The sequence below is a fragment of the Notolabrus celidotus genome, chromosome 13 (genome assembly GCF_009762535.1).
Source record: "Notolabrus celidotus isolate fNotCel1 chromosome 13, fNotCel1.pri, whole genome shotgun sequence".
In the NCBI taxonomy this organism is placed as follows: Eukaryota; Metazoa; Chordata; class Actinopteri; order Labriformes; family Labridae; genus Notolabrus; species Notolabrus celidotus.
Genome location: NC_048284.1, coordinates 35339125 through 35365643, shown reverse-complemented (window position 1 = coordinate 35365643; position 26519 = coordinate 35339125). Strand labels below are relative to the sequence as shown.

General features: G+C 49.0%; 1 protein-coding gene across 1 annotated transcript in view; it reads right to left on the bottom strand.

The window, feature by feature from the left end:
• The window catches only part of rev3l (REV3 like, DNA directed polymerase zeta catalytic subunit), a 102945-nt gene that overhangs the window by 17733 nt on the left and 58693 nt on the right, over nucleotides 1-26519 (bottom strand). Inside the window, 18 exon segments of the mRNA XM_034699313.1 lie at nucleotides 585-791; nucleotides 1257-1365; nucleotides 2227-2471; nucleotides 2959-3100; nucleotides 3384-3502; nucleotides 5457-5575; nucleotides 8019-8134; nucleotides 8352-8463; nucleotides 8706-8898; nucleotides 10796-10921; nucleotides 11159-11244; nucleotides 11721-12111; nucleotides 12113-12593; nucleotides 12778-16726; nucleotides 18931-19073; nucleotides 19502-19739; nucleotides 20964-21095; nucleotides 24037-24173. Coding sequence (XP_034555204.1) covers nucleotides 585-791; nucleotides 1257-1365; nucleotides 2227-2471; nucleotides 2959-3100; nucleotides 3384-3502; nucleotides 5457-5575; nucleotides 8019-8134; nucleotides 8352-8463; nucleotides 8706-8898; nucleotides 10796-10921; nucleotides 11159-11244; nucleotides 11721-12111; nucleotides 12113-12593; nucleotides 12778-16726; nucleotides 18931-19073; nucleotides 19502-19739; nucleotides 20964-21095; nucleotides 24037-24173 — 7045 coding nt within the window.

The window sequence follows — 26519 nt, the reverse complement described above, 5'->3', positions numbered from 1 at the left end:
GGATTGTTTCAGATGAGAAGAACAACAGCTAACAGCTAGCCTCAGATGTTTTCTGTGAAAGCATAACTCATATCATCTCATGACTACAAAGCTGTGTGAGAAGATCTGAGTCTGACCCTCTCTCTCTGGAGAAGCTCATACAGGGAGACTCTACAGGTGTCCCTGACCCACTGAAGATGACCAGGTCTCCTTTTAGCAGACCGCTCATGGACTTCTGAGCTCTCACAGTATTTTACAGCACAGCCACATGCCATTAAGGATCTAACGTGATCACTTGAGCCTGGCAGTCTTCATGAGCAAACCTAAAACTGATTTGACTCCTCTGTGGTTTAGAGCCCCAAACGGTGACTCTGGATGACGAATATTCTCTTTAAAGATGTCATTCTAGTATCCTCTACAAAAGAACATGTCTTTAAATAAGTTTGATTTTTGCCATCAGAGCACATACGGAAGCGAGAGCTGGTCCTGGTCTTTGTTGTCTGACAGAGCCCTGTTCAGCTTGTTGAACTCAGCAGACCGCTTCACCCTCTCTCCTCCTCACAGCCACGCCACAGACCGTGCCCAGTAACCTTTGATGAGCTTACCTCCACGCTGGGCATGCGTCCAGAGTAGTTGGCTGCGGTGTAGCCAAAGGTGACGTTGGCGATGAGCTTGAGTCCAAGCTGCCGGGCGTCCAGCAGTCTCATCAGAGCCTTGTCCTCCTTATAGGTCTTCATCGACTGCTTCACCATGATCCGCGTGTTCAGGATCTCCTCCAGCATGCAGGGCAGGACTCCTTTACGAACCGAGGACTGAAAATGAACCAAACAGGTGTAAACACACGGAGACATCCCAACACAGCAGACAATGTTCAATACAGACTAAAGGAAGTACAAGGTGTTCACTTTGAACCTGCATGTGGCTGCAGTGATGGAGTAACAGACACCTTAAACCAGCACACTGCACACTGATGTGTTCAGCACACTGCACACTGATGTGTTCAGCACACTGAACACTGATGTGTTCAGCACACTGCACACTGATGTGTTCAGCACACTGCACACTGATGTGTTCAGCACACTGCACACTGATGTGTTCAGCACACTGCACACTTCCTGCAGACAGGCTTGTTCTTCAGAGCAGCTAATCAGGGTTCATAAATCTACTGGAGGCCCTGAGGGGGGGGGGGGGTCCACACTCAGAGCCAGTGCTCCTGCAGGACCACGATAAGTGCAAGGTGAGCCGTCATCAGAGAGAGGGGTCAGGGGGTACTGTACCTTGACGAAGGCGATGCCGTTTGGGGACACGGTGATGTCATTGCGGAGCTGGTGGAGGAGATCAGGAGGAACCCGCAGTGAGGTGCAGCCGAACCGGAACTCATCAGGCCTGAAACAGAGACAGGAGAGGGTTAATGTCACCCTGGCTGTCCGCACACGTCTGACAACGTAATCTGAACCTGTCAGCAGATACAACAAGCAGTCTCAGTCCAGTTCAGTTCTGGTTTTAGATTAGCCCCTGAAGATTAAACCCTGGCTGGAGGAGTCTACCTGAGCACCTTTAAAACATGTGCCTCTATTCAGACCATGTAAAAACAGAGTGCACATTAAAGAAACATAGACCCCTTTTAAAGTCAGACAGTCCCTCCTAGAGGACGATGGGTCAGGTTTTATAAAGGGACACATCCCTCTGTGTCTGACATACAAGGTGTCTGACATGTTAAAACAGGCCTACATGTAGACTGTGTTCATGAAGTGGGTGATGTTTATACTCATATATGTTGTATATATGTTCAGTATATATCCTGTGCTCAGTTAACTGAAGCTCAGTGGGGAACATTCAGTGGCTCACAGTGTCGTTCTGAATGAATCAAACAGGTCCAGGTTCAGGGGTTCAGACTGAAGACCAGGCTCTTCATTTGGAGATTTGAATTTCTTGTCGTGCTGAACAAAGAGCATGAAGCCTCTTTTCATTCCTCCTACCTTGGAATATTTGACATATAGTGTTGGAAAGATGTGGTCATGGCCCCTGCTGTTGCTATGCGACTACAGTAACCCCGGTAAAAACAGGACCTGAGATACGTCCTGCCTTCAGCGCGGGCTGCTCTGAGTGCTGAGCACCATGCAGAGCGCTCTGTGTGTCTGCTCCATTAAAAATAATGAGAGCAGCTCTGAGGCAGACTTTCCTGGCGGGCATGCAGCCTCAGCAGGAGCCGCAGAGCAGGCTGTGGGTGTGTGGGCCTGTCCTTACGTTCCCTGGCTCTCCACGTGGCCCAGGCAGGTGGAGTAGCAGTAGTTGTAGGCGATGACGATGGAGGGATACAGCGACTGGAAGTCCAGCACGATCACAGAGTTACTGTAGAAACGAGACTCCGGCTCCATCACCAGAGGGATGCACTGCGGCGCCCTGGCCTGAGCTCGCTGCTGGGTGCTGGGCGTCACAGGGATGTAGTTCAGCGGCTTGGCCACACGCAGCATCATGGACTCCACGCGGTACTGCAGGGACACAGAGCAGGGACACAGAGCAGGGACACAGAGCAGGGACACAGAGCAGGGACACAGAGCAGGGACACAGAGCAGGGACACAGAGCAGGGACACAGAGCAGGGACACAGAGCAGGGACACAGAGCAGGGACACAGAGCAGGGACACAGAGCAGGGACAGGATGTGTTAATGTACAGTGATGGGCTTCTTTTAGAACATGATGTGCATAAAACTAACTTTGACTCTTCATTCTGCAGTCAGAAGTCTTCATATCAAATCTCTTTTTTTATTGTAATAAATGAAGACCCTGCAGAATGTCCTGGTCTGAACAACGTCAGATGAAGGTTTAGATCCTTTGGTTGGGGCTAGATGATGGACTGATCAGAGCTGCAGCCTCCACACAGTGAAGTGGGATCCTGTGGCTCTGCTGAGCATCATGAAGCTGCAGCAGAGACTGCTGGCCAATCAGAGAGCCAGATGTTTGCATGTGTGCTGGTACCTGTGAGCCCCGGGTCAGAACGTGATAGAACTGGATCCCAAACACTCGAGCCAGCTCGCTGGTTCTGCCGATGATGTCGTGCTGCTGAAGAAGCTGCATGGTGCCACGCACGCGGCTCACGTAGTGGTCCACCATTTTCCACCTAACACACACACACACACACACACACACACACACACACACACACACACACACACACACACACACACACACACACACACACACACACACACACACACACACACACACACACACACACACACACACACACACACACACAAACAGGCATGTTAAAGACTAAAGTAAGGTCTTGTTCCCTCTTCTGTTTTTGAAGCAGGCTGCTTTGGTCTTCATGTTCTCAATGAACAGGTGAGCCCCAGGTCAGGGTCACCTCAGTATAGAATGTGTTCAGCCGGGGCTCTCACCTGTATAGGTCGGTCTTGTGGTCGAACCAGTCCGACAGCGTGCGGGGGCTGAACGTGGGGAAGCGCTGGTGGAGGACATGGAAGGCGACGTTCTCAAAGCCGTAGTTGTTTAACGTGACCTGGAGGTGAAGTAAAGACTTTAGAGACTCTGATGCTGACACTCCAGGCTCCGAGCTCCTGCAGGACCTTTAATAAAACACTGTCTATCATATCTCTATAGAGTCCAACCAAGGACTGTTTTCATCCTGCTCATTTGGAGTTTCAGAAACTATGAAACGTGGTAGTGTTACCCTTTTCTCCTGTAAGGAACTGTGATTGAAGAGTGATATTTAACTTGAATGATCTTTGTGGGACCCCCAAACCTCCAGCTCAGATCCACTGAATGAAGATATTCAACACAGATACTGAGGAGATCTAAAATGTCTCTACATGTGACTGACATGTCCCTCACATGTTATGTCTGAGCTGTAGTTCAGCCTCCATCCACTAGCTGGAGCTGTAGCTCTGGTTACTGTCTGGAGTCCTAACGCTCTAAAGCCTGGTTTATACTTCTGTGTCAACTGTCGACCCTACGCAGCAGTGGTCTACGTGGATGTGAGGTCTTCATACTTGTTGATGTACCTAAAGTCTCTAAAAGTATGGGAGGTAGAGCCTTCAGTTATCACACCCCTCTCCTTTGGAATCATCTACCAGTCAGGGTCCAGGAGGCAGACACCCTCTCTACTTTTAAGAGTAGGCTTCAAACACACTTGGATCCTATCTCACCCCCTTCCCCCCAACCCCCCCATCACTTACTTTAACTCTCCCTGTCTCATTAAAGTTACTAACCATAGACCTTTCTGGAGTCCCTGAGCTCCCTTGTCTCGTAGGTTCCTCTGTGCTGCCGTAGACGTCCTCCTGCTGTGGACGTTCCAGACTCCAGCTGATACGGACGTGCTGGACTCCAGCGGCAACAGCTTCTACTACTCGTCTCATCACTATCACCGCTCCCTCTCTCTCTTATTCTCCTCTATCCCTCTTTCCAGACCCAACTCGGTCGAGGCAGATGGCTGTCTAACATGAGTCTGGTTCTGCTCGAGGTTTCTGCCTGTTAAAGGAAGTTTGTTCTCTCCACTGTAACTAGCTAAATACTGTGAGGTGCAATGCTCATGGTGGATTAAGGTGGGGTCAGACTGAGTCTTATCCTGTCTTGGTGTTGGGTCTCTGTTCATAATTTGACATAGAGTGGTCTAGACCTGCTCTGTTTGTAAAAGAGTCTTGAGATAACGCTTGTTGTGATTTGGGGCTATACAAATAAAGATTGATTGATTGATTTGGGCAAAAACTTGTAATCTTAATATCTTCTGAACCTGAAAAAGGTCACCCCCGTACAGTGTGTGCCGATAGAGGAATATGCTACGTAGAGCCAAGCTGTCTTTTGAACCAGACTGTAAACATGTTTATTTCTACTGCAAAGATCGTCTCTTTGAATGGGTGTGTATGTGGTTTCCGGTATTTCTGGCATGGGGACGCTCACCGGTTGAATGAATGAATGAAGCTTGTTGGACTGAAGAGTTTTCTACCTGAAGACGAGTCGTTCAGTCAGAATGTATGTTTCAGTTTGATGATGAGGAGACCTTAAAGTACCGTCTCTCTCTTAGACACAAGGGTCTTTTTAAACATCCTTTCTATAATGTGGTCAGATACTAACACTCCTTCATGGATACACAGCTGGAGCAACCTGCCTCTGCCCTTCAATCACAAGCAAACACATTCAATCAGAACAGCAGAGCTCCAGAGTGAACTTCTGTCAGAGGCTCAGTGTGATCTGTACGTGCTGTATATATTTCACTGTCCAATAAAAGGACTCTGTGGCAGCAGGGAGGACTGAGAGGAGCATCCCCTCAAGAAAGAGGGCCACAGACTAAAACCTTCAGAGCTGCTGGCTGAGTGTGTGTGTGTGTGTGTGTGTGTGTGTGTGTGTGTGTGTGTGTGTGTGTGTGTGTGAGAGAGAGAGAGAGAGAGAGAGAGAGAGAGAGAGAGAGAGAGACAGAGAGAGAGAGAGAGAGGGGTGAGTCATGCCCAGACACCTGCCTCAGTTTTCATCACCCTCCACAGGTTCAGGGTGATGCGCCCGACGATGCTGATCTCAGTCATGGAGTCAGCTCCATACTCGTCCCGGTCTGCAGTGAAGCGGTTCTCTTTGGAGTCACCTGAGGACACACACAGTGCCAGACAGACTATTACATCAGAGGAGGGAGAGGAGGAGGAGCAGGAGGAGCAGGAGGGAGAGGAGGAAGAGCAGGAGGAGAAGGAGGGAGAGGAGGAAGAGCAGGAGGAGCAGGAGGGAGAGGAGGAAGAGCAGGAGGAGCAGGAGGGAGAGGAGGAGGAGCAGGAGAAGCAGGAGGAGCAGGAGCAGGAGGGGTTGGGGGAGCTGGAGGAGCAGGAGCAGGAGGGAGAGGAGGAAGAGCAGGAGGAGCAGGAGGAGAAGGGGTAGGGATAGGAGGAGCAGGAGGAGAAGGGGTAGGGATAGGAGGAGCAGGAGGAGGAGGAGGAGGAGGAGCAGGAGGAGCAGGAGGAGCAGGAGGAGCAGGAGGAGAAGGGGTAAGGATAGGAGGAGCAGGAGGAGGAGGAGGAGGAGGAGCAGGAGGAGCAGGAGTAAGGATAGGAGGAGCAGGAGGAGAAGGGGTAGGGATAGGAGGAGTAGGAGGAGCAGGAGGAGGAGGAGCAGGTAGACACCAGAGGCTCTCTGTTCAGCTGCAACACACTCAGGGAAAAGCCCAAAGGCACCAGCAGTCAGACACACGCACACACACACGTTTGTATTTACAGCACCTACAGTACACACACACACACGCATTTCAATTTACAGCACCTATAGTACACACACACGCATTTGTATTTACAGCACCTACAGTACACACACACACACACACACACACACACACACACACACACACACACACACACACACACACACACACACACACACACACACACACACACACACACACACACACACACACACACACACACACAGTAGAGAAAATGAAGCTGCACTCTCTCAGAGTCACTTTCTGTTCCAGCACTCAAACATCCAGTGGATGACGGGGAATTACTTATAGATATTCCTGCACATGTGCAGACTGCAACTCCGAGCTGACCCCCCCCCCCCACAGGGTCCATATATGGATCAGCTATGATATGGCACAGGAGGCGGAGCAGCAGATGCCCAGGCTCACAGAATGGATCAGACAACACAATCTAATGACATACAACCAGATCATAAATATGGTTCGGTATAAATAAACGTGTAATTACACCCCCCAGCCACTTAAAAGGGAGGGGGCGCTAATGAGCCTTAAACACTAGTTGCCACCCAACATTAGACAGAAGAAGAAGACAGCATTGAACAGCCAATCATGTCGCAGGATGAGAGGTAGGCGGGGTTTAAAGAGGTTCGGAGCGGAATGTATACACAGCTGAGACGAGCGACAGCGACACTGAAGAAAACTCAAAGCAGAGTCGTTAGTCTGACACTGAGTCGACTCTGTGTTAACTATTAACTTCATCCACTTCATTAAATCTACTTTCAGGATGTGGGTAAAGGAAGAGCACAGAGACAACTTCTGCTGTGAACACGTTTAATGTCCACCATGACTGTAGGACAACTGAACACTGAATAACCATGATGCATTCACTGCACTGTGGGACACAACATCACTCTGCCTGTAACCTTTAGTAACCTTAAAGGGGAGAGCACAACTCAAAACAATACTCTATAAACTGATACACAGAATACAATCTGATATATCTTTGTTGTAAATTTAAATCAAATTATGGAAATAATCTCAACCTGATAAAAATCAGAATCTACAAACTAAAACTTCACAAAAATCTCTTCTTCCATTAAAGACCTGCTTCCTGTTAACACCGTCAGAAATGATGGATTCAAGAAGTTCACCAGAAAACTAAATCCAGATACAAACTAACAAACTGTCTTCAACTTTCACTCAGGAGCAAAAATCTGACTTTACATTTGTGATAATTATCGATATCGACTGATGTGAAATATTTTATGGTGATAACATCATTTTCAATATCGCCCGGCACTAGTCACAGACCCTTTAAAGGCTGACCCTCTGTGGGACTGATGTTCCCAGAATCCTGTTTCACTTCACATCAAACCTGCAGTCTTCATTCTTCTGCTACAGAGGCAGACGTCGGTATGCTCAGAGCTGTGAAAACATGGCACCAACAACAATGACATCTCTCTGTGTATCACTGCAGCTCTGTTATTCATACAACCTCTTCTTTTTTATTGGACATGAATTTAGAAACAGGAGTCAGCTAACAGCATGCACCTTCATCACCATCACTGCCCTCTGCTCATTCTGACCTCTTACTCTGCAAAATGTGGAACAACACACACAGAGCTGGTCTTATTCTTACTGATTCAAAGTCTCCACCTGTCTCCCACAGGTGTTCTACCTTCACAGCATCCACACCACGGAGAGCATCATGATATCAGACTGCATGAGAACAACATGTGACAAAGCATCAGAGGAGACAAACACACATAAATAAATAAACCATGATGTGGTCTGATGATTGAGTCCTCATGTAATGAAGGTCAGAGTGAACACCTGGCCCTACCTGGCACTCGAGACAGCTGCTGACACAGGTCGGCTCCCAGCGCAGAGGCCCGCTGCAGGAGGTAACTCCAGGACCGCATCTGCACCTCATAGCCCACCAGGATGTCTGGGTCAAACCTGACAGATACACATGCACACATTTACAAACATATCACACTAAATGTTGGAACAATAGATATCTGTTTCCTGTGTTCACACACACACACACACACACACACACACACACACACACACACACACACACACACACACACACACACACACACACACACACACACACACACACACACACACACACACACACACACACACACACACACACACACACACTGACCTCCTCATGATGGTGATCAGCTCCTGGAACAGCCCTTTCTCATCAGAGGTGTATGTTACCTGTAGTCCTGAGACGCCTGACCTGACCAGCAGGGGCGCTGTTCTTCTGTGACCTGCTGGGGCATGAGCACACGTTCATCAGTCTCATCATCTTGAGGTGTTTCCTACAGACAGTTCACTTCAAGAGCTTTACAGATCTCCAGGAAGAGAAAGACAAACCCCGATAACAGCGTTAAAGGCATGGAGACACAGAGCAACGTCAACTCTCAAACATGAAGAGGACTTAAAGCATGAAAACACATTTAACGTCCTGACACATCTCCTGCTGTCCATCACTCTCAGAGTCAAGGTTTACCTTGGTCACAGCTCTGATGGTCTTTGTCCACCACGATGGCGCCCGTCAGCTGCCTGCTGTCCTCGTCTGGTAGCGGAGCGTCTGAGCTGAGGCAGTAGAATAAGGCACATATGGGGTCAAACTCAGGGTCCGGCTCGAGGTCACGTCGGGATCTAGCATGTAGCTCCATGCCCATCAGTGTGAGGTACTGGACCTGAGGGACAGAGACAGAAGAGGAGTCAAGAGGAGAAATCTATTCAAAATATTCTACTATTGTATTGTAGTTTTTATATTCTATTCTATTCTAATTAGGGATGGGTACCTTTCACATTTGAACCGATACGGTACCGATACCCAGTACCTGGTACTAAACGGTAACAATTTTCGGTACTTTTGTGTGTTTTTATGTGGTAATACATGTTAATTTGTTTAATAATCAAATCTAAAAAAAATTTAATTTAACTTATTTATTTCAATTAAAATGAAATGAACAGAAACAGGATTATATAGGTGATTAGATATATTAGCTGACACGTGCTCGTGGCGTTTACTTGCTCTTTCAGGAGTTTATCAATGAACACACATGAACGCCTGCAGATGGGAAAAAGTCAGTTCTCCGTCTCTTTATAATAACAGGACACACAACTTACTTGTTGGGCATTAACGCACACAGGAACGGTTATAAACAGGGCAGGTAGTTGGAGCGAGAGGGTCCGTCTCAACCATAGACTGTATAAAATAAACTTAATCCTCCTGCTCTGCCTCGCTGTGAGTGCGCGCGCCCGTCAGCTGCAGGCTCTGTTTGGCGCGCTCCCGCTCAGATGCAGCGAGCAGCGAGCAGCGAGCAGAGAGCAGAGAGCAGAGAGCAGAGAGCAGAGAGCAGAGAACAGAGAGCAGAGAACAGAGAGCAGAGAGCAGAGAACAGAGAGCAGAGAGCAGAGAGCAGAGAGCAGAGAGCAGAGAGCAGAGAGCAGAGAGCAGAGAGCAGAGAGCAGAGAACAGAGAGCAGAGAGCAGAGAGCAGAGAACAGAGAGCAGAGAGCAGAGAACAGAGAGCAGAGAGCAGAGAACAGAGAGCAGAGAGCAGAGAACAGAGAGCAGAGAGCAGAGAGCAGAGAGCAGAGAGCAGAGAGCAGAGAGCAGAGAGCAGAGAACAGAGAGCAGAGAGCAGAGAGCAGAGAACAGAGAGCAGAGAGCAGAGAACAGAGAGCAGAGAGCAGAGAACAGAGAGCAGAGAGCAGAGAACAGAGAACAGAGAGCAGAGATGTCCACCTGATCAGTATCTGACTTTATTAAAGGGCGAAAGTATGGAAACTCGCCTCCTCTTCCACTCCCTCACAGTCACAGGGATGCGTTCAGGTACCGAAACATGGTACCGTTTGATTTTACGTGAGTCGGTACCTGGTAGTACCGACGGAATTCGGTCGGTACCTATAAAAGTACCGAATTCGGTACCCATCCCTTGTTCTAATATGATATGATAGTATAGTACTGCATTCTATTTTATTTGATTATACAATAATATTTTATTTTATGCTATATTTTATTGTTTTATTTAGTTTTATTTTAAATCATAATATAGTAGCACCGTGTTTTATTTTACTTTATTATATTATAAAATATTAATTTTAATATTATATTATGTCATATTATATTATTTTGTTTTGTTTTATTTTAAATCATATTATTTTATTTTATTTCGTTTTATATTATTCTATATTATTTTATATTATATTATGTATTGTTATGTTATTGTATCAGATGTATTGTATCAGATGTATTGTATCATATTGCATCATTTCTTTTAATTTTACTTTATTATATTCATTTTATTTATTATATTGTATTATATTACATTTTATCATATACATTTAATGTTATATCATTTTAAATTAAAGTAAAGTAAAGTAAAGTAAATCCCCGGCCCCCTCACTTTATCCCTTACTCATGACTCTGAAACCCAATACTGGACTTATCTAAGTCAAAGTGTGAAGGCAGACTGTGTAAAGAAAGGCTGGGTGGTGGTGGTTGTAGTGGTGGTGGTAGTGGTAGTGGTGGTGGTGGTGGTAGTGGTGGTGGTAGTGGTGGTGGTGGTGGTGTTGTGCAGCTCACCTCATGCAGAGCTTTGGCCTCCTGCAGGTTTTGCATGCTGACTCTGAAGCCGTACGAGTTGGTGATGCTGGGCCCTTCGATCTGAGAGTGATCTTTCTTTGGCACGTTCAAAGCAGCGAACTGGTTCTGTGAACGACAGGGAGAGGATTCACCAGGCACGTACCAATGAACGAGACATCAAACCAACACAAAGACCCACCTGGGGCTGACTGTATTTATAACTTCCTAAACTTTGACCCTCAACGTGTTGTTGAGTCCTTTATAACCAGACTCAGACTTTAACTCATGTCCTGTAAACCATCACGCTGGGTGTCAGGACGGGGGGGCTGTGGTGTATATAGAAACAAACAGCAGTGAGCTGACCTTCATCTGTGTGTCCAGTAACACTCTCCTCAGTGGGTCAGCCTGGCTTCTCCTCCTCTGCTGCAGCCTCTGAGAGACGGGATCCCCTGCAGCAGGAACAAAACAGAGTTAGTAACAATCAACATTAGAGGGTGTTAATAAGGTCTTTATCAACAGGGACAGTGCTCCTCTATGGGAGGAGACACATCAGCCTGGTCCCTGTTCCACAAATACAGTTGACCCTAAACTGAGGTGTTGACTGACATGCAGGACTGTTCTTGGAGGCTGAAGTGTTTGTTCCTCGGGACCCTGTCTGCAGGGATCCGTAGCATGGCTTCATGAAGGAGCTCTGACCCCTCACATCGGGACCCTGTCTGCAGGGATCTGTGGCGTGGCTTCATGAAGGAGCTCTGACCCCTCACATCGGGACCCTGTCTGCAGGGATCCGTAGCATGGCTTCATGAAGGAACCCTGACCCCTCACATCGGGACCCTGCTGACTGTAACATACTGTACATGCTGCACTTCTTAAAGCTTCCAGAAGACTGACAGACGCAGGCAGAGAGAGAGTGTGGTTCTCTTACCTCCAGATATGGGAGTACTGCACACGGGCTCCAGGTCGTCCTTGCTTCTCCGCCGCCTACTTAAAAACGGGGTGCTGTGCAGGGGGAGGGGGCTGGTCTTGTCCTCTTCCTTGCTGCTGACATGGATGAGTGAGGGACTCAGACTCTGGCCCGGTCTCTCTGGGGAGTTGGAGAGCTGAGGTGACTGTGGTTCTGAAGAGTTTTGCCTGCTGTGGCTTGGCCGGTCTGGTCCTGAGGGGCTTGACTGACTGGACTGCTGCCAGGGAGGCAGCTCTGGAGACTCTGGAGAGGTGACTCTATCATCGTTCTCATCCTTCTCTCCACCTTCCTGCTCGACATCAGTGACCACCTTCTTCTGACACTGGACTCTGAGTCTCTGTGGACGGACTCTGAGAGGTCTTCACAGGAGTTAGGATCAAGGACAGGTTGCGTTTCTTTCTCCTCTGTGTCCTGAGTCTCTCACACAGCTCTGCCTTTACTGCAGGGGGCTCAGTCTTCTCCTGCTCTCCCTCCACATCCAGAGCTGTCCTCTGCAGCCCCGTGTCTCTCCTTCCTCTCTGTAAGCTCTCGTACTGTCTCCTGGCCTCCAGCCACAGCTGCACGCGCTCTCTGCTGGGGGGACACTTGCAGGGTAGGAGGACTACCTTCTTGTCGCTGGCTGAGGACCGGTTCGGCTCTGTCTGCTCTCTTCTGGCCTCTGAGACCTCGGCTCCCTTGGTTTGTGAAGTTGAGGTTATAACAGCGGCGGGGTGAGACATGGCTGAGAAGGCCGTCTTCCAGAAGTGGAGACCCTCTAAAGACAAGTCCCCGCTGAACTCCGTTAGCTCCTTAGCTAGCCTGGTTCCCACTGTTAGCTTCCGGCCGCCGACCTCCCTGAGAAGAAGACAGTCATTAAATTATTCACATGATCAACTCAGCACAGCTCAAAACACAGACTCAAGTTCTGAACACAGACCACATGGTGAGGACCAGGTCCAAAGTGTTCCTAAAGATGTGAAACAGATAACATGCACATGAAGGCTCTGCTGGTCTACATTACATCATCGGACAGTCTTACATGGGCTTCCCTGGGGCATCAGAGGGGTCGCTGCAGAAGGGCTCCTGGAAGGTGGCCTCCGACATCTCCAGGTCCAGTAAGGTACCGAGGATCTCCTCCCGGCTTGGAGGGGACATGAGGGGTTTGAGGATGTGGGCTCCACCTCCTGCCCCCCGCAGCAGCTGGCTGGTCCTCACCTGGGATAAAGAGCTGATGGAGCGTGGAGAGCTGCTGGGGGTGGTGGAGGTCAGGCCATCGATGCCCTCCAGAAGCTCCCCTGTTGAGGAGCCGTCCAGGTCCACAAAGGACGCAGAGCTCAAAGGCAGAGGCAGGACGGGGTCGAAGACGGAGAAGAGCAGCTCTTTCCTCTCACAGTGAAAGTCCTGAAAGGGGCTGAGGGTGTGGGTTTTACCCACAGAGAAGTCCCAGTCTTTGCTTTTCATCCTCTCAGAGTCCAGGAACGTGAGGTGGTTTGGTAAAGACTCCCCGTTATCAGATCTGTCAAAGAGGTCGGGGCTGGCAGGTCTCTGTTTGTGGGAGTCCTCCCCAGAGCTTAGCAGCCTGTCCAGCTTCCTGTCCACACCTGGGACCTGAGCTGACACGGCGTCCTGGCTGACATCACTCAGAAACTTCACAGGGAGGTTCTTATCGGTCAGCACGAACTGACTGCCGCTGTAGGGGCTGGAGAACTCGCTCTGACCGATGGCGTTAATATCAAAGGTGTAGTTGTGGGGCAGCTCGGGGGACAAGCTGTCCTCTATGAACCGGTCCAGACCGGGCTCTGACATGAAGAGGGGGCAGTCATCTGACACACTGCCTTCCTGCTTCACGGACACAGGCTGAGTGCTGCTGGTTTTTCCCTTCCGGACTCTTGGCTTTCTTTCCTTGGGGGTGGTAGACTTTGGGACCCTGGGTTTCCGAGGAGTGGTGGAGGGAGCTCTTCTGGATTTGGTTCCTTTACCTGCAGGGTCCAGTAGAGCTGTAGCCTGAGCGAGGGCAGTGGAGTGGCTGTCTGTGCCAACGACCTGAAGAGGAAGGGCCTGTCCCTGCTGCCGTCTCTGGAGGAGCTGCTTGAGGACGGCCAGGCCCGAGGGGGTCTCAGAGAGCGTGGGGATCTCCCCGTTCTTAGGGCCTGGGTGTGGGGAGACTGCAGCTGGTTTGGGGTCTTTCAGTAAGGGAGTCTGAGGTGCTGTGCTCCCCTGTGAAGCCTCCATCTTTACTGCAGCAGTTTGACAACCCTGCTGCTTGAGCTGAACCAGCACTGAAAGGCTTTGATTGACCTCCATGATGGAGGTCTCACAGTCCTCCACCTTTGGTTCTACAGGCTGGGTGGCCGGGTTGGAAACAGATCCGGAGGCAGTCTGGGAACAGTCCTGACTCTTTCTACCTGTGCTCCCTGGCTGTTGAAACAGAGGGACCTCTTGAGAGGAACCTTCAGAACAAGGAACCTCGTCCTCTTGGAACAGGAGCTGGGAGTGGTCTTGGTTCGAGTCCTGTCTTTTGGGTTTCTCAGTCTTCTTGCTGCGAGGCCTCCTTGGTCTGGTTGAGGTGGTAGAGCTGTTGTCAGTACCTTCAGCTTTACTCTTCTTCCTCTGCCTGGGAGCAGCAGCACTACTGCGTCTGGATTTGTCCTTCTTGGGCCTCTCTTGCTCGGGGGTCTTGGTGACCCTCCTCTTAGGGTCGGTGCTCCTCTTAGGTTTGGCAGAGTGACGCTTACTCTGCGCTCCTTTGGTTGAAGACTCTGAGCTCTGAGTGAGAAAAGCCGAGCTGAGACACGGGTCACTGAGGGGGTTTATGAGCTGCTCTGAACTGCTGGTTTCCATGAGGGGGTCACTAGGGGACCAACACCGAGGGGGGCTTGAGTCTGTCGGGCTGGAGGATCTATCAGAGAGGTATCCCAGCTCTACCATGACATCAGAGTACTCGCCACCATCATCTGCTAACTCACAGTAGCAGGGCCGAGGGGGGGGCAGGGAGGGGAGGAGGGGGCCTCTCTGACAGCCTTTAGTCTTGCGGACTCTGTCACATGGTCTGACCTGAGCTTTGGTGGGTCTGCTAACAATCTTCTTATTGGTGGAGCTGACCTTGGTTTTTCTTTTAGGGTGCTTTTTGACCTTTGGCTCAGTGACTGGGAACTTTTCGGCGGTGGACTCGGGCACTTTGGGCCAGAAGTCCCTCAGAGGGGCTAATTTATTGTACTGGTCCAGCTTGTCTTCAGTCAACAAGACCACCTGCTCCTCTGAGTTCACTTTGGACATCTTCACCAGCATGTTCTTCTGCCCTTTGAACCTGTTGATGATGATGTACTTGATGATGATAGGCGGCTCCTTCTTGCGCCGTTTCTGGTATTTGACCTCCTGCCCGCCAGGGAGGTTGGAGTCCTTGAGACGTTCCTTGGCAGGGGCGTGGTTTTTAGAACGAGGGGTACCTGAGAATTCTCCTTCCTCGCCATCATAGAGCATCTTCCGTTTGGTCCTCAGGGTGTATTTGCTCCCAGGCAGGGCAGAGGGTTTCGTACAGGTGACTTTGGCAGACAGGTCTTGCAGGGGGTTTAACCTTTCGTCTGTTGACTCTGCAGCTTCTTCAGAAACATGGCAAACACTGATGGCAACTGGGTTTGCAGGGGGCTCTGAAGGGGGCTCTGCAGGTGGTTCTGCAGATGGCTCTGCAGGGGGCTCTGCAGGGGGTTCTGCAGGTGGTTCTGCAGGTGGGTCAGCAGGTGGGTCAGCAGGGGGATCTGTCTGCTCTGTCACAGACCTCTCCTCACTGTCTGGTTCCTGCTTTGTGATTGGCTCTGCCTCTACCATCAGCTCCTCTGTGATTGGCTCTGCCTCTGCCATCAGCTCCTCTGTGATTGGCTCTGCCTCTACCATCAGCTCCTCTGTGATTGGCTCTGCCTCTGTCTCTGGTTTCTCCCCCACATCAGGCATCTCTATGTGTGCCGTCTCGGGACCGGCAGGCGTTACTGAGGTGAGGCCAGGACTGACCTGGCTGTCAGATGTAGAGTCTGTGTAGACTTTAGTCCTGGACCCCACCATCCCCAGCCTTCTCTTACTCATCTTGACCCTGGATCTGCGAGGTGGACTCTGTTCCAGCTCACTGCAGGAGTCTGTCAGCTTTTTGCCTGCAGCCTTCTTCCTGCTGAGGCAGTTGGAGAGGATGACGCTAGGAAAGAACTTGTAATGGGCCTCCTGCTGGGCCACTATGGTCCTCTCGGTCTTGTTTTCCTGATAGTCCTCATACCTGATTTTGAGTTCACCAACATCTCCCTCCTCGCTGTCCTGGCACATCTCTTCCTCCCGAGGGTCGAGGAACTCCTCCTCATCCTCCATGGGTGAGGGAGATGAGGAGATGTTCATGAGGATGGGACTCTTTGGGTCCTTCTGGCTCAGCTCCAGCTCGGTCTTGGATGAGCAGTTCCTCAGCTCTGAGTAGCAGAGGGAGAAGGTCCTGTGGTTCTGCAGGATGGACAGACAGTTCTTCTCTACATTCTTGATGCTGCCGTACTTCTTCCTGTTTTTGGTGACCTTTCCGTTCCCGAAGGTAAAACTGTCCAGATCCGTCTCGTCCAGAGCTATGGAGGTTTTCTTGTCGTATGTGTACAGGGGTCGTATGTCCTCTTGGTCCACACGGATGGGGGACGCCTCAGGGTGGTTTGCTATCTTGCAGGGGATGGGGTGTTTGACAGGGGGGATGTAGGGGATTTCTTTGTTGACCTTGAACCCTGTTGAACATTCACTGCTGCTGTCTTGGCTGCTCTTTGATTGAAAGTGCTTGTCGAGCGGTAGCTCCGTGTCCAGTACGTGACCTGGTCTGTGCTCAGGGCGCTTGCTTTCTAGGAGAGTCTTGGCTGAGGATGGTGGTTCAAGGTGAACCGTCTCCCGGGGGAAGGGGTTTCTTTTCCCGAGCATCTTTTCTGTGACTATGAGAGAGGACTGCGTCCTGGAGCCGCTGTCCGTCAGGGATGAATCTACGACAGAAAAGAGGAGACATCAGAATCAAGCAGCAACATGTCCATTAGATCTTTGATATGGAGTCCTTGTAAAGGATTTAAACAAAGACTTATATAACAGTTATGATGAACTGCTGCTACATGAATAAAGACTGATATTTTGTCCACGTCACAGTGTCGAACACCAGAGGAGCTGCCTGCTGCTGTCAGGGACACTAATATTCATGATCTAGTTTACCTTCAACACTGAAGCACCAAGTATAACTGACCTCTTCAAACAACCTGAACCTGACTGAGCAGGCTCATCTCATCCTTCGACTATCAGTTATGAAATCATGTTTACAGAACAACAAGTGTGCATAACAAGCAGTCTGCTTATGTGCTATCATCCGTCTATGAACCCACCTCTGGAGGTCTGAGTCCAGGATTTAACCTGCTCCTTTTGGTGTCTCTATCTTGACTGACAGGCAGAGCTGAGGTTAAACACGCCCTGAAGCAGTGCTCTCAACCTTTTCCATATCCTGTATAACAAATGGACGTAGTCTCCCTGATGTCACCGTCTGTATCTGAAGCAGAGTGCTAAATCGTTGGCTATCATCTTATTGAAATGTTGACTCAGGCTAACTTTCTGTCGACCTAGAGAAAAGCAAAGGGCGAGGGGGGCTGAGTCCGGCTTTGAGCCTCCTCGCTAACAGCTACAGTGTGCCCCCCTGTCAGTGAAGTCAGCCGTGTCCCTAATTATTTAAAGAGCTCATAGTGCCCTACTACCCCTCTAGAACACTATGCTCCCAACATGCAAGCCTTGGAGGCAGACACCCTCTCTACTTTTAAGAGTAGGCTTCAAACTTTCCTTTTTGATAAAGCTTATAGTTAGAGCTGGATCAGGCTTGGACCAGATCTTAGTTATGCTGCTATAGGCTTAAACTGACACACTGGCACACTGACACACTGGGATCCTATCTCATCCCCTTCCCCCCCAACCCCCTCATCACTCACTTTAACTCTCCCTGTCCCATTAAACTTACTAACCATAGACCTTTCTGGAGTCCCTGAGCTCCCTTGTCTCGTAGGTTCCTCTGAGCTGCCGTAGACGTCCTCCTGCTGTGGACGTTCCAGACTCCAGCTGATACGGACGTGCTGGACTCCAGCGGCAACAGCTACTACTACTCATCTCATCACTATCACCGCTCCCTCTCTCTCTTATTCTCCTCTATCCCTCTTTCCAGACCCAACTCGATCGAGGCAGATGTCTGTCTAACATGAGTCTGGTTCTGCTCGAGGTTTCTGCCTGTTAAAGGAAGTTTGTCCTCTCTGCTGTAACTAGCTAAATACTGTGAGGTGCAATGCTCATGGTGGATTAAGGTGGGGTCAGACTTAGTCTTATCCGGTCTTGGTGTTGGGTCTCTGTTCATAATGTAATATCCAAATAATGATTGCCTAATTGATTGATTGAATTATCCAACACATGTATGTTTAATATCTTACAAAAGAACAAGTTATAAAATAAATGATTATAAAGAAATAAACATGTTTATCTCTGCTGTAAAGATCCGCCCTTTTGAATGGGTGTATATGTGCTTTCATGTTCTTTCAGAAGCGGCCTCAAATGGACACTCGAGGAACTGCAGCTTTTCACACTATTCTATATTTCTATATTTGCTTCATATTTTAAGACCTGTTAGTCACGAACCCAAAGAGTCATATGTTAGGTGTTCCTGACCTCGCCCCCATGTAGCTGTGAAGCTTGTGTGTGAGCTGGAGTGAGCAAACTCACTCACATTATCTGGTCCAGATAGAGTTTAATATTGATTCAATGGTGTGTCCTGAAAATAAAACCCACTGGAGACCAAAACAAGCTGCCGTAGGAGCGGTGAGATAAACTGAGATGTTTTCAAGAGCTGCAGAGGTTAACATCACACTGATCAGTAAAAGGAGAATGTTTGGACACACACTCCGCCCTCACAGTTCCATGTGTTCAGAGCTCATTGATTAAAGCACCAGGAAATCTATTATAATCCCAGCTTCTCTCACCAGATTACATCACAGCCCCCTCACCATTGAATTAGGTCATACAGTCACAAACTAGCATCAACCCGAGCTGTTGTTGTGCAGCTGCTGTCAGATCTGAGTCCTGATACCCTCGATGCAACATGAAGCAGCAGGGCTGTTTGAGAAGCGTCAAAGCAGACATGGAAGAGCTGTCTCAGCACCACACGACTCACCGCTGCTCTCGTCTGCCGCTCCGTCCAGCTGGGGGATGGACAGGTTGGCGAACAGAGAGTTATTCCCGCTCCAGTCCATGTCTTCGTCAGAGGACTCCTGCTGCTCGTCACTGAAGCCGTCCTCCGGCTCCTTCACACCAGACCTGCATGCACGGGGACGACAGGGGCACTGAATCAACTACACACACCACACTGCTCACTGTGTACTCGCTTATGTTTGTTCTCACATACAGACATCAGACCGCTTTAACAAGCAGGCTGTTATCAGGTGACATCACGCTCAGGATCAGGGTTTGGAGAGTCTGCGTGAAAAGGACCAGAAACTCTGAACACTGAAAAGAAGTCAATGAAGGGGCTGCTGGGTTTACCAGAACCCCAAACCTGAGTGAGAAGAGCTTCAATGGAAATACTTTACAACATGTCCCTGATCAGAGGGGTACCCCTAAAGTGAGGGTTTAATTCCAGACAGGCTCAGACTGTCAGGAGGTCTGTACGAGAGGACCCCTGACTCATCACTGAGCTCTGATTCCTATCAAACAGACTCTTATTGAAACAACAGAGACCCGCTTGCCTCTGTAAGGATGTGGTCTCAGGAGGCTCTCTGTCCCACCGCTGGGACATGATCACGCTAAGCTCCGCCTCTTCTTTCTCCAGCTCCGGCTCCGCCTCCTCTTCGTCACTGTTGCAGTGGTAGCTCCGGGCACCGGGAAGGGACTGGGACTGAGAGTTCTGCCTGACGGGGGTCCTGCGGAAACCGTCGTCCTCCAGGCCAGCCAGCAGGTCAATGAGGGTGTGGTCAGGGCTGCTGTCTGCAGAACCAATCAAAACAGAGACATGGACCAGCTTACACGTTTAAACCAGAACCATCATGAATCACATGAACCTTTATATATTCACTTTGATCTCCAGGCTTGGGGCAGAGACACCTCAGGATCAGACCCTTAAGGTGGATCACAAGTGAACACATTAAAGACCTAAAGTTACAAGGCACACAGTATTAATGCATGCAGGCCTGCTGGTCCTACCTAAAGTCTCTAAAAGTAGTATGGGAGGTAGAACCTTCAGTTATCAGGCCCCTCTCCTTTGGAATCATCTACCAGTCAGGGTCCAGGAGGCAGACACCCTCTCTACTTTTAAGAGTAGGCTTCAAACTTTCCTTTTTGATAAAGCTTATAGTTAGAGCTGGATCAGGCTTGGACCAGCTCTTAGTTATGCTGCAATAGGCTTAGACTGACACACTGGGATCCTGTCTTTCCTTCTCTATCCCCCCCTCATCACGTACTTTAAGTCTTCCTGTCTTATTAAAGTTACTAACCATAGACCTTTCTTGAGTCCCTGAGCTCCCTTGTCTCGTAGGTTCCTCTGAGCTGCCGTAGACGTCCTCCTGCTGCGGACGTTCCAGACTCCAGCTGATACGGACGTGCTGGACTCCAGCTGCTACAACTACTACTATCTGTCTTATCACTATCATTTCTCTCTCTTCATCTCCCTGTATCCCTCTCTCCAACCCGGTCTCAGCAGATGTGTGTCTAACATGAGTCTGGTCCTGCTGGAGGTTTCTGCCTGTTAAAGGAAGTTTGTCCTTGCCACTGTAACGAGCTAAATGCTGCAAAGTGCTCTGCTCATGGTGGATTAAGATGAGATCAGACTGAGTCCTGTCTGTAAGATGGGACTGGATCTGATCCTGTCTTGACGTTGTGTTTGGAAAGAGTCTGAGGAGAACATTTGTTAGGATTTGGGGCTATATAAATAAAGATATAAAACTCTACAGATATACAAAATCATAAGTTAGGTCTACATTGACCTCCTTTATGGACTGAGAGGTTTAGCATATATAACAAACATCCTGAGGTAACTCCTGAAAGCTTGGCCTCTCAGCAGGTCTCACTTCATCCAGCATCGAGTCCAGAAACAACACATGGCTCAAAGAAAGGACAACAAAGTGTTGCGTTCAGGAACACAGAGAAGTTTAAAATGTGTTTTTACAAAGACAGGAGAAGAACGCGTCAGACAGGAGACGTGAACACACATACCTAACAGAGGAGAGTGATTGGACGTCTGTGAGAGGGGGAGGAAGGTCTGACTGTTCTCCAGGAGACCCAGGATGGCCTCTTCATCCACCACGGCCTCCTCTGGGGTTACTTTACTGCTCCTAATGGAGGACTCTGAGAGCAGAGGAACCCACAACCATTAGCATCAGTGGAGCATCACATTGAACACATCATGCAGACCTTCAGGGAGATAATCCAAAGAGACAGGTTCATCAACACACATGCTGCAGCACAGCAGGGACCCCACAGTTCAGCAGCAGGTCAGCCTGTGTGTGTATGTGTGTGTGTGTGTGTGTGTGTGTGTGTGTGTGTGTGTGTGTGTGTGTGTGTGTGTGTGTGTGTGTGAGTGTGTGTGTGTGTGTGTGTGTGTGTGTGTGACACTGCTGTCCCTGGCAGCTACTGTGTGCTCCTGCGGGAGACTTGGCAGACACAGTGCCTGCAGATTAGGCTAATACTAATCACTGAGTGCCACACTTTGAACCCCGTACACAGCTGGAGCCAAGAAAACAAACGCCACTTTGAGCAGCTTCCTCTCCGTCCTGCCACAGAGAGAGAGAGAGAGAGAGAGAGAGAGAGAGAGAGAGAGAGAGAGAGAGAGAGAGAGAGAGAGAGAGAGAGAGAGAGAGAGAGAGAGAGAGAGAGAGAGAGAGAGAGAGAGAGAGAGAGAGAGAGAGAGAGAGAGAGAGAGAGAGAGAGAGAGAGAGAGAGAGAGAGAGAGAGAGAGAGGGGGAGCAGGCAGAGAGGCTGCTCATATCAATGTCTGACTTTGATATCATTGAACATGAAGAAGAACAGCAGGATTTCAAAGTGTGGTTGTATGAGGTTCTTGTCAGCAGTACGGCGCTGTTCCATGTCTCCACGCTTATCTGAGTGCGACGCAAGTCCAACCCAAACATTGACAGGTGGAGGAACACGTGTGCGTTGCGTCTGTGAACAGTGCGTCTGTCTGATGGCAGAGTAAAGCGCTTATGGCCCCGTCACACCTTGATGATTTAGCCAGCGTTTTCCTGAAGTATCAAAATGCCTCTAAAACGCTGACATACGCTGAATTATCAATGTTTTTTTCAGTTTTGGGTGTATACATATCATATCCATAACTTCTGCCCAACTATAGTCCACTTGTTCAAAGCGCACAGCAGCATAATAACACAGACGAAGTGTATAAAAAGGCTGCAGCTCGTTAATGAGGATGTATACGTGTTGAAATGAGATGCTCTACATTGGTGCAATGCTCATGGTGGATTAAGGTGGGGTCAGACTGAGTCTTATCCTGTCTTGGTCAAGTCAAGTCAAGCTTTATTTATAGAGCACATTTAAAACAACATCAGTTGACCCAAGTGCTGTACAGATATTAAAATACAATATAATCATACACTATATAACAATAAATAAAAACAATAAAAGAATAGTAAGAGCTCAATTTAGGAAATAAAAGAGTAAAACAGTAAAAAGCCATGGATTCTTGTTTAGCTGGGACTGAACGCCAAACAGAAAAGATAGGTTTTTAGGAGTGTTTTAAAGTGCTCCACAGACTGTGCAGCTCTAACCTGGAAAGGTAGGCTGTTCCACAGCTTTGGGGCCGCCACTGAGAAGGCTCTGTCCCTACGAGTAGAGAGTCTGGACCGAGGTACTGCCAGGAGCAGCTGGTTTGACGACCTAAGTGCTCTGCAAGTACCGTGAGGCTGTACAAGGTCTAATAAATAAGACGGTGCCAGACAATTAATTAATTAACACCTTGAACTGGATCCTAAAGTTCACAGGCAACCAGTGCAAAGATGCAAGGACAGGACTGATGTGATACAGCTGTTTCTTTCCAGTCAGCAGGCGGGCGGCTGCATTTTCAAGACCAATGCTGACTGCTCAAGACCAACAAACAAAGAGTTACAGTAATCCAAGCGTGATGTAATAAAGGAGTGAATCACTCTCTCCAAATCATTTCTGGGAAGGTAAGGCTTCACTTTCGTTAGTAGTCTTAGCTGAAAGAAGCTTGTTTTAACAATAGAGCTTATCTGCCTGTCAGACTTAAAGTCACTGTCCAAAATAACACCCCTTTCTTGCAAAAGGGTGACAGCACAACTTAAGGGTGCCAATGGCGCTATCAGAGCCATCCAACAGATTTTGTTGGCCAAATAAAATAATCTCTGTTTAGTTTTTGTTCATGGAGAGAAAGTTCACTTCCATCCAAGATGGAACATCATTGAGGCAGTCTAGTGAGACCTGGACAGAGGATTGATCATTTGTTTTTAAAGTTAGATAGACTTGTACGTCGTCAGCAAAACAATGAAATGAGACATTGTGCTTTCTAAATATGGATCCCAGTGGTAACATATATATCGAAAAGAGGAGGGGGCCCAAAATAGAACCCTGAGGCACCCCACAGGTTAGGGGGGAAGTGGCTGAAGAATGCTGGCTGAGCTGTACAGAGAAGCTCCTGTCTGAGAGATACGACTGAAACCACTTAAGAACAATGCCCACACAGGTGTTTGAGCAAGACAGGAGGATGTTGTGATCCACCGTATCAAAGGCAGCTGTCAGGTCCAAAAGGACCAGGACCGCAGAGTTACCAGAGTCAACTGTTAAAAAAAGGTCATTTAAAATTCTTAAAAGGGCCGTTTCTGTGCTATGGCGTGACTTGAACCCAGACTGGAACTTCTCAGAAATACCATTTAAATCAATAAAAGACTGCAGCTGTTTGTTAACCACCTTCTCCAAGACCTTAGAAAGGAAAGGAAGTTTGGAGATAGGTCTTAAGTTGGATAAAACTGTGGAGTCAAGATTCTGTTTTTTGATGAGGGGCTGGACCACAGCATGTTTAAAGGCAACTGGGACATATCCTTGGTGTTGGGTCTCTGTTCATAATTTGACATAGAGTGGTCTAGACCTGCTCTGTTTGTAAAAGAGTCTTCAGAGAACGTTTGCTGTGATTTGTTGCTGTACAAATAAAGATTGATAACATTGTACTCACAAAGGTTGGAGTTTGGTGTAGTCCTAGTTTTCCTCGATAAGCTTTATGTCAGCATAGTTATTCATACAGTACATATCCAGGTTTCCTCACCTGAGTCCTTGTGTACCTCCACAGCATTAGCAGGTGTGCACGGCAGTCCCTCAGAAGTCAGGGGGTCCGAGTGGAGAGTCAGTTCACCTGGAAAATCCTCTTGATCTTCCCCATCACCAGCAGACAGACTCTGCGTCCTGAGCAGGTAGAGACAGAGAAACAGAGCATCTTAGCATGATGATAGTGGCTTCTGTTAGACCGTCACCCTCTGTATGAGGGTTAGTCTGATCAGGTCCTGAGGCTGGAGGAAGCTGGGAACACACTGACAACAATAACTTTACAATTTACTGAAATAAAAAGGAACATCATGTTACAGATCTAAGAACCCATGAGCCGTGGTCAGCCTCTGGGGACAACAACCAACTCTTCACTTAGTCCTTTTCTGTGTGCTGCGATTCTTCCCCTAGAGGAGTGCCTGTTCATCAGTTTGTGGTGAGTCTCAGCTTCACTGTAAACAGTAAGTTCCACAGAGGAGAGGCAGAGGAGAACAGAGCTTCAGGCAGAGATCTGTTTATAGAGAGAAAGAAATCCTCCTCACGTTAACAACCATGGGAGCCGTCATTCCACTGGACTGTGCTCCTCCTGCTGTTGCTCTCCATACTGTTTGTGCCCATCAGCAGACCTCTCTCATGACAGCAGAGAGAAGAGCTTCATGTGACGCAGAGTGAGGGCAGAGGTCCACAGACTGATCACCGATTGGTTTCTAATAGGTACACTACCATGTATCATAAAGTCTTCCCCTGGATCCGCTCCGTTGCGTTACGGCTGCGTCTCTGATCCAGCAGGTCAGAGTCCTCCGGATCAGATACACAAGACTTCTATTTGTCCCGGATGCCGGAGCACGACGCATCAATCTCAACAGAGCAGATGGAGCGGGACAGGAAGTCAGGTTTCACCAAAACAAAATGAAAACATCCGGTTAATTTTCAACAGGTCAGAGGTTTTCAGAGGACCAGAAAGACAACATGGATGAGGAGAGGAGGAGGAGAATCCTTGATTCACCTTGGGAAAACCTCGGTCACATGACTCCAGCTGTCCGCAGGTCCTGCTCCGTGCTGCGTTCTGAAAACACAACCGGTGGCTGTTGACGGACCAGAGAACACGGAGCCGGACCACAGTGGATCGGAGACGGACAGGACTCGGATCTAGTGGAAGTCCTGTGTAAGGACGAAAACTATCTTATAGGGATCAGTGAGAATTCAATTCAGATCCCCAAAATCATATCACTTTGTGTAAAGGTCCACATCTTACTGGATCAGCTTAGGGTGTTCCTGAGGTATCACATTCACCAGACTGGAGGGACACCCATCCTGAGACCACAGCTGTGAGCATGCAACAGTTGAATACCCTGACTCTGCAGTTCTGAATGAGCCTGAGAAAGCACAGAGAGCTGGGCTGGTACCTGGATCACAGAGCAGAGGACCTTCTGGAGTCTGCCCTCACAGTCTGGTCTCATTAGCATCTCTTTACTGCAGGTCTCAATCAGGGGAAGTGCTCTGTTTACACTGTGTGTGTGTGTGTGTGTGTGTGTGTGTGTGTGTGTGTGTGTGTGTGTGTACACACAGAGGTGCTGTGTGTGTGGGTGGCTGCACATGTGTGGGGAGAGACTCTTGTCTGGCCAGTGAGTGTGTGAGCAGCCAAGCAGTGTTTGTGTGTGCCTGTGTGTGCCTGTGTGTGTGTGTGTGTGTGTGTGTGTGTGTGTGTGTGTGTGTGTGTGTGTGTGTGTGTGTGTGTGTGTGTGTGTGTGTGTGTGTGGGTAAGTGAGTGTAGGAGAGGGAGTATGAATGGAAAACGGGCAGGCAGCCAGCTCTGGCTTTGTATCCCTCCAGATCGCTCTGAGCAACAAGCTGCCGATCACGCTCCCTTACCCATGCTGCCCTGCTGCATCGCCTAGCAACTCACCACTTAGAGACTGAAATATTGAAATGTAGAGCAGGTCGACGACCACCGCTCGCAGTGTTTCAAAGAAACAGTCACAGAGAAGAAAAAACAAGCTGGATTTTCAGTTTTTATGAAGAAGGTCTCTCAGATCTGCAGAGGGTTTAGGATCAGAGCTTGTGCCCTGAAGGCTGCAGGTTCAAATCCCACTATGTGCCAGACCAGTGAAGATAAAGCACCTGAAGAAGACCTTGGAGCTGAGCTGTGACTCTAAGCATGCAAGGTCAGCTTCAATAGAATAAGGTCAGAGACAGAGAGGACAAAACGCACTGAGCACACAGAGGGCAGGGTGTGAGAGCACACAGGTCACACACAGTCTGAGCCATCACCCAAAGTAAAGCTGGGATCATTCACTCGTCATCCCACCAGAGAGTCCAACACACTGCACCGTGACACACTGCACCGTGGACACACTGCACCGTGGACACACTGCACCGTGGACAAACTGCACCGTGGACACACTGCACCGTGGACACACTGCACCGTTGACACGCTGCACCGTGGACATGCTGCACCGTGCACATACTGCACCGTGGACACGCTGC